Source organism: Cynocephalus volans, chromosome 1 (genome assembly GCF_027409185.1).
Source record: "Cynocephalus volans isolate mCynVol1 chromosome 1, mCynVol1.pri, whole genome shotgun sequence".
Lineage (NCBI taxonomy): Eukaryota > Metazoa > Chordata > Mammalia > Dermoptera > Cynocephalidae > Cynocephalus > Cynocephalus volans.
In genome coordinates, this window is record NC_084460.1 from 119,024,549 (window position 1) to 119,032,476 (window position 7,928).

Sequence of the window (7,928 nt, forward strand, 5' to 3'; positions counted from 1 at the left end):
CTCCCAGACAGGAGCACAGAAGTTGTTCACCATTTGTTGAAGGAACAGGGGGAGAAAGGAAACCGGGAATCTAGTGAGTACAGAACATCTGCTAAGAAGTTGTTCGTGATTTTTTTGTGAAGAATAAGGGTGGTCCACAAGTTAGCAGAATTCACCCTTTCTGTGTTTCTCTTAACTTTCCCTCAGAACAAGGTGTTTAGTTTACTGAGTGAATAAACTCAGGGTCCAGTTATTGTTCTCTTAGCTTCTCTACGGAAGAGTCATGCCTGTCTACCAGAGGCTGCAGGTATGAACCCAGGGCACCTGGAAAGGAACCGGCCTCAGGCCCATCTGACTGCAGTGACGATACAAGCCAACCAACACAGGAGGTGAGAGTTCTCATCTCCTGGCAGAAACTCCAGCCATGCTTTGAAATTCTTGGGTTTGGTGAATCCCCAGGGGACTGACTCTTACCACTCTTAGGATGTGCTCCTAGGGTTGTTTTTGGTGTAGGATGGCACTGAACTGCCACTCGTTCACCAAGAGAAGGACACTGAAAAATAATCTAAGTGAAACCACAAAAGAACAATAGGAAAAGAAAACAATGAGTCACATTTGACTAAAAAAATATTTATGAGACTTGATTTTATTTCATAGAATGTCATTTAATAAATATTTACCAGGATGCTGAAGATGTATCATAAGGATGGAGGAAGAACTTAGGACTAAGGGGTGGAAACCTTTTAAATTTTAATTTTTTTTTTTTTTTTTAAAGATGACCGGTAGGGGGATTGTAACCCTTGACCTGGTGTTGTCAGCACCACGCTCACCCAGTGAGCGAACCGGCCATCCCTATATGGGATCTGAACCCATGGCCTTGGTGTTATCAGCACCACACTCTCCCGAGTGAGCCACAGGCCGGCCCCTTAAATTTTAATTTAAACCTCAATTAATCAGACATGGCCTCTGAATCAGATCCTGAAATCTAACAGAGAAAGTGTCCTTATATGCACAGACCAAATTTCTAACCATGGCGCGTAGCCAGGTCAGTATATGGAGGACCAGTGGCAGCGGCTCTTGATTACCTGGAGTAGAGGCTTCTTAAAAGTGAGGAAGATGATGGTGCAGGCCACCAGCAGGGTGAGGCAGCTGGGGAGAATGAGCACGAGGTAGAGCAGGCCCATGTCCACCCTCTCCCACTTACAGTCCTGGGCCACGCCCCCGGGCAGCTCCATCACACGGATGACCTTGGAGGAGAGGTTGCAAGTGACCATGGCCAAGTCAGCGACGGTCTGCAGGCGCTGCAGGGCCCCCCAGCCCTCCACCCCACAGCAGTCATATGGATTCTGACTGAGGTAGATGGTCCGCAGATTTTTCAAAAGCTGCTCAGACACAACCCTCTGGGGAAGGGCTGTGAGCAAGTTTCTGCGGAGATCCAGGGTCTGCAGGGCCAGGCTGCCCCCAAACCTTGGGAAGCTGGTCAAGCAATTTCCCGACAGATCCAAGTCCCTCAGATTCCCAAACCCAGAGAAATCCAACTCTGTGAAGCTGGAACTGAGGCCCACGTTCTTGAGAGACAGGACCTGTAACATGGGGGCAATGTCCCGGAGCGGGGTGATGCTCCCGTTCAGGATCCCCCAGTTGCTGGACAGGTCTAAGTGAGTGAGGGAGGTCCCCTGGAATGGGCAGTCTTGTAATGCCCCCAGCCCACAGCCCTCCAAAGAGAGGCTCCTCAAAGATGCCATATTCCTGAAATCCACACAGCTGGGGGGGCCCACGGGGTCTAAGGGAACTGGCCGGGGACAAAGAGAGATCTGATTGTGGCTCATGTCAATTGTAGTGATGTTACTGGCACTGGCAAAAAGGCCAGTGGGGACACCTAGTAGCTGGTTGGAGCTCAGGTTGAACAAGCGGAGGCTCCTGAGGCAGCCCGTGAGCCCCGGAGCCAAGTGCAGCTGTGACAGCTGGTTGTGGCTCAGGTCCAGTTCAGTGAGCGCCCCAGGGGGGTCGTGCTCCCGGATGTGGAGCGTCATCAGGCAATTCTGGTTGAGGTTCAGGTGGGAGAGGGAGGGCATTTTCTTCAGGAAGCCATCAGGCAGGTACTGAAACTGGTTCTGGCTCATGTCTAGAAAGCGGAGATCTGAGAGGTCACTGGAGGCAAACTCTTCCCAGAGGTTGACGGTGGTGACATTGGTCACATTGCCGTCCACAAGGAGGAACTGGGCCACCATCTCCTGCGGTGACGAGGTGTTGTACAAGTCTCTGTAGAAGCCCATGTTGTTGTCCCGCAGCAGGAGGGTGTGCAGCTTGCTGCACTGGGGCAGGAGCGGGAAAAACAGCAGCTGGTTGTGAGACAGGTCCAGCGTCTCCAGCTCAAAGGCAGCCTGTTCCTCAGATGCCAGGAACCACTCCAGGACATTGTAGCTGACATTGAGCAGCCGCAGCTGTGTGAGGCTGAAGTCCACGATGCAGGGGAGGTTGTTATAGGCCAGATTGAGATGCCTCAGCTCAGTCAAGCCATCAAAAGCACCACCCTCAATCTCAAAGATATAGTTCCTCTGCAAATCCAGTTCCCTGAGGTGCTCCAGGCCCTCAAAGACTGAGTCATCAAGTCTCATGATGGTGTTCCTTGCCAGGGACACAGACTCCAGCGAGGAGAGGTTCTGGAGCATGAGGGTTGCCATGTCTTCGGTCAGGGAGTTTCCCGACAGGTCCAGCCTCTGCAGACCCTGCAGGGTATGCAGAGCAGCTGCCGTCTCCTTGTAGTTCTCTGAGAGGCAGTTGTCAGACAGAGCCAGGCTGCGCAGGTGGCCTTGCTCCCTGAAGGCACCACGGCCAACACGTTCCAGGTGGCAGCTGTGTAGGCTGAGGCTCTCCAGGAGAGGGTAAGGCTGGAGGGAGTGATTCCACAGGGTCTTGAGAGGGTTGGCATCCAGGATGAGCATCTGGGAGTGGGGCGGGAGGATGCTGGGCACTGAAGCGAGGTTCTGCCCTTGACAGTCAGCAACTCCACCTACCTAGATCCAAAATCACACTGGTCAGCAGTGGGGAGGCCTTGAGGCAGAGATTTATGCACACAAACTTAGTTCATTTGTTGGACTGCCCATGCAACTGCTGGAATGGCTCTAGAGATCATAATTTTTAGTATAGGATAAGAAAATATTCTTTACCTTCACACTTAAATAGTCAGGTAGGAGCTGAGTTCCAGGCCTCACTTAAAAAGCAGAATGTTAGAGAAGATCTGAGCAACTGTTCATTAGGTGCCAAGAAGTGACAACTGTACTAAAACAGTTTGGTTTTAACTGTAGGGATTGAGGACCAGATCTCTACCTGGATTTTAACCCTACCTTTGCCATTTATTTCCTGTGTGACCTTGGGCAAATAATTTAGCCTAAATCTTTTATTTCCCCTGAAAAATGGAGACAAAAATAGTACCTACTTTGGAGGATTGCTATGAGATTAAACCAGCGGCTGCACATGAAGAGCTTAGCCCAGTTCCTGGCATGCAGTGGGCACTGGGTAAATGGTAAAGGGTACCACTATGACATGGTACATGCCCAGCAACCTGAAGTGCTGTGGCATCTTCATTTCATGCAAAGAAATTTTGCCTGGGAGGCTCCCCTACATTCTGGACTGATAAATATTACAGCTTAAAAACCTGTCCATACAGAGAAGTGAAGTGGGTCTGGAGGGGAGATGTGAGGAACCAGTGGCAGTGCAGGGACTGCAGCCCATAGGTAAGAGCCCCCAATTCAGTGCTCTTCCTGAATGCTGTCCTACTACAATTGTGCCATGTAAGGTGGCAGGAGGGATAGGGTGACCCAGATCCTATTGCAGAAATCACACAAGCCAGGATACTTTTTTTTTTTTTTTTTTAAAGATGACCGGTAAGGGGATCTTAACCCTTGACTTGGTGTTGTCAGCACCACACTCAGCCAGTGAGCGAACCGGCCATCCGTATATGGGATCCGAACCCGGGGCCTTGGTGTTATCAGCACCGCACTCTCCCGAGTGAGCCACGGGCCGGCCTGCCAGGATACTTTAACTCAGCCCCATGTTTTGCAAAATTGGCAAAAAACAATCAGCCATAGGATGTCAGTTAGTTGTCCAGGAAAAATGTTTGAAGTGATAAGACAGAAAAGTGATGGCATTCCTTTCTCCAGATTGGTCTTATTGAAGACAGACCAGTGATTGCCTAAAATTGTGGCCCAATCCTAGAGGCAAGTGGAGTACTGGAACAGGGGAGAATAATCCTCAGAGAAAGGAAGAAACACAGGTTTGGAGAGAAGACAAATTCAAGTCTGAATTTCAGCTCTGTCACTTCTTAGCTTTGGACCCTGTGCAAGGAATTAACCTCTTGGAGCCTCAAGTTCTTTATCTGATTATTAAAATAAAACCTTCTAATAATTAAAAATTGATACTGTATTGAAATATAGAAAACTTCAGTAATCTCAGCCTCTCCCTCAGAGAAACACCATTAACCTTTTGTTACATCTCCTTCTGCCTCTTTTCTAAAAATATTACCCTCCTTTTCTTTTTAAACAAAAATAATACCCTACTCTACAAACTGTTCAGTAATCTACTTCCTTTCCCTTCTGTAATATATGATAGACATATTGCCTTGGCAGTAAAAGTAAATTGGATCCCATTCTTTTTAGGAACTGTATCAGCTCATTGCATGAATAGCACAGTGGTTGAGAGCAGGAGTTCCAGGGCTGGTTCATCTTGGCTTGGCTTTTTTTTCCCCATTTATTTATTTATTAATATTATTATTATTTTACATTCTAAGATGTCGTTGCAGAGCAGTTGGGAGGGAGTGGGAGAAGTGAAGGAGGAGGGAATTAGGGTGGAAGGAAGGAGGAGGGTGTGGTTGAGGCCCACGGGACCCCTCTCATTCCGGCAGGGGAGACGAGGGGGCTTCCTTGGCTTGGCATTTTATCAAATGGGTGGCCTCGGGTTGATTACCTAAACAGCTGAGACCTCCATTACCCTACCTGTGAAAAGGAAATCATACTTGTAATTTTCTCACGGGTTATTTTATTTCATTTATTTATTTTTTTTGGAGGATTGAGTGTGCTTATTCATGTCAAACACATTTATGATGCTTAATAAATGTTAGCTATAATTATTAGCATGATCTAATTAATTAATCTCCTATTGTTGAACATTTGAGTTGTTTCTAATTTCCATATGAGCATTAGAATTAATTTCTCAAGTTTCTTCCACATTTCTCCTCCCCTTAAAAATGTCTTTGGAATTTTGATTGGGATTGAATTATAATTATAAATTAATTTGGGGGAGAATTTACATCTTTACATCTTTCCCCACCCAGAAACAAGGTGTGTTTCTTTATTTCCCTCTGGGGGGACTCTCTGGAGAATGTTGTGGTTAGGGGTTTTCCTCATGCTGTGAAATGCTATTTCACCACAACCGCTGCAGTTGTGGGAGTCACACTTCTGCAATTCCCTGCAGCCCCACCAAAGGGCTTGCAAAGGACTACATGGCCATCAGAGTCCCAGAAAACCTTACCATGTTCACTTTATTGTAATGTCAATGGCTAATACAATGAAGGGCAATGGAGGGTACCTGGACTCTTGAACTCAGTCCTCAATTCAGAAGAGCCACAGGAAGTCCACTCTTTGAGCTCCCTGGAAGCCAAGTCCCTACTCCTGCCCACGAGGCCAGAGAGCGGCAGGCAGGGAGTCTAGCCCGAACCCTGCAAGGCTGTCAAAAAATTTACACTTTATTCTCTCCTCTGTACCTGGTAACCCCTGAATAGCTACTGTGATGTTAATCTTTTATGGCCTCTGTAAAGGAATGGTGGATGTCAAATGTAGCAGAGATTAATAAGAATAATATTTATGATAATAGATAAAACACATAGCACTTACTACACACCAGGCACTATCTTTAGTGCTTTATATATATTAACTCATTTAACCATCATAGCAACTCAGTGCTGTAGTATTACTGGTTGGCATTATCCCCTCTATATTTTACAGATGAGGAAACTATGGCACAGAGTGGCCCCAGTGTCAGCAGCTAATAAGTGGTGGGGCTGGGTTTAAACCTGCTCAGTCTGGTTCATAACCCCTACACCATACTGGAGTATACTCTAGCACACTAGTTAGAGACTACTACAAGTGGTTAAGAACCAGGAAAGCTGGGTTTTTAAGATTAGTCAGTTTTAAGAACACATTCTTGAAAGTAAGTATTAGCTCTGATATCCAATTGGTCTTCTCAGTGCCTGATATATAATAGGGCTCAAGGAATGTTCGTTAAATGTATAAACATTTAAGCAGACTTTTTATATCATTGAGTTACAGGAAAAGGAAAAAACTTTTGGAAACGTGCTCAATTATAACCCAAGTCTGTTTCCACATATAGGTTGAAAGCCCTGGAGAAGGTAACTGTAAAGGCTCAGGTATCTACTCTCTGGAATTTCTTAACCTTAAGCATAGTCAAGGTTGTTGCTCTGCAGGGCAGCAGGGGCTGCGTGTTCTCACACAGCTGTTTAGGCGTTTGCTGTCGGCTCATATACACACTCCGAGGCAGGGCTTCTCCAACTTTAATGTGCCTTATACCCAGATATTCTGACACCATTAGTGGAGCTCAGTCATCCAGATTTTTAACAAGTCTTCTTGTTCCAGGTGACTGACCTAGGCCTGTCTCTGGGGCCTCCTGTCTTCAGCAGGCATAACAAACTTGGGGTGGGGGCTGCCTGGGCTTTCCCAGCCATCATCTTAAAAACCTTTGGTTAAAAAACAGCTTGCACATGGCATTGCGCTAGGCAGGTACAGAGTGATTCGGACTCATTCCTTCTCTGCGCTTCTTGACTGACAATCCATCAGCTTTCCAAAATGGACCAAACCTTGGCAGGGCAGGATCGACAGACAGTTCACAATTTGAGGGAAAACTCACCAACTTGCAGCCCCCGTGGGAAGCTGCTGTGGCTGTTCCGCTTCTGCTCTTCCATTCCACCGTCAAGAAGTGAAAACCCAGGCAGAGCCAAAGGGGCAGCAACTCCATCTCAAGTGCAGCCCTGTGGGCAGAGGGGAGAGAAGAAGAAGTAAGAGAAGGACATCTCAGAGGGATGCTTTGTATTTCGGTAGAAGGAGCCAGTTCCTAACTATGTCTGGTCTTAGAGGCCCACAGCTACATGGAGGTGGAAACTCACAGATTGTATTCAAATGCCTCAACTTGTCCTGCACTTTCATCCTTTCCCTGAAACTGAGGACAAGAACTCATTTTCATTTTGCCTCTATCATTTGAGGGACAGGTGGTTGAACACACAGCACAGAAGAGAGAAGCCAAGGACTTGAGTAACCAGGTCTCAAGTCACCTGGAGTTGCCCATGTTCTGTAGTTCTGCTGAAGTTTTCCTCCCTTCTGCTCAAGCCTTCCTGACACATCACATGAGGTTAATAAACATTTGCTGAATGAATGAACAAATGTAGGGTGAACTGGGATTGAAATACTAATTGTAAGGGCCGGCCCCTGGCTCACTCCGGGGAGCGTGGTGCTGACAACACCAAGTCAAGGGTTAAGATCCCCTTACCGGTCATCTTAAAAAAAAAAAAAAAAGAAGAAGAAAAGAAAAGAAGAAATACTAATTGTAGCCGCTGGTCCTGTAGAATTACTAATAGTCTTGCTGATATGAGCCTTTTAGAAAAGTGTAAATGTTATTGGTTAACTCAATGTGAATACAGCCCTTTGAAAAAAGGATTTATATTTTGCCTGGATGGGGAAAAAACTGAGGGGAAAATGAAAAAGCAATCTTCAGATATAATAAAGATTATTGATGAAGTGTGGTCATCAGCCCTCTTGCTTGGCCAGTGCACAGCAGAACAGCAGTCATGAGAAGGCTTAAAATTATACATATATCAACAGAAATTTTAGAACTAAGAGGAAACATAAGAGAAATGGGATATATCCCTGACCATCACATTT

At 46.4% G+C, this 7,928-nt stretch overlaps 1 protein-coding gene across 1 annotated transcript; it reads right to left on the minus strand.

Moving 5' to 3' along the window:
• Window positions 1-1,025: 1,025 nt before the first annotated feature.
• Window positions 1,026-7,008, minus strand: NRROS (negative regulator of reactive oxygen species). Its single transcript, XM_063088009.1, has 2 exons — window positions 6,901-7,008; window positions 1,026-2,996 (listed from the first exon to the last, which is right to left on the minus strand). The coding sequence occupies exons 1-2, from the start codon at window positions 7,006-7,008 to the stop codon at window positions 1,026-1,028; spliced, it is 2,079 nt and encodes a 692-aa protein (XP_062944079.1).
• Between the last annotated feature and the right edge of the window lie 920 nt (window positions 7,009-7,928).

Coding starts and splice junctions, on each gene's coding strand:
- NRROS (XM_063088009.1), bottom strand. CDS start 7,008: ATGGAGTTGCTGCCCCTTTGGCTCTGCCTGGGTTTTCACTTCTTGACG. Junction 2,997..6,900: donor CCCACGGGGGCTGCAAGTTG/GTGAGTTTTCCC, acceptor TTTTGGATCTAG/GTAGGTGGAGTTGCTGACTG.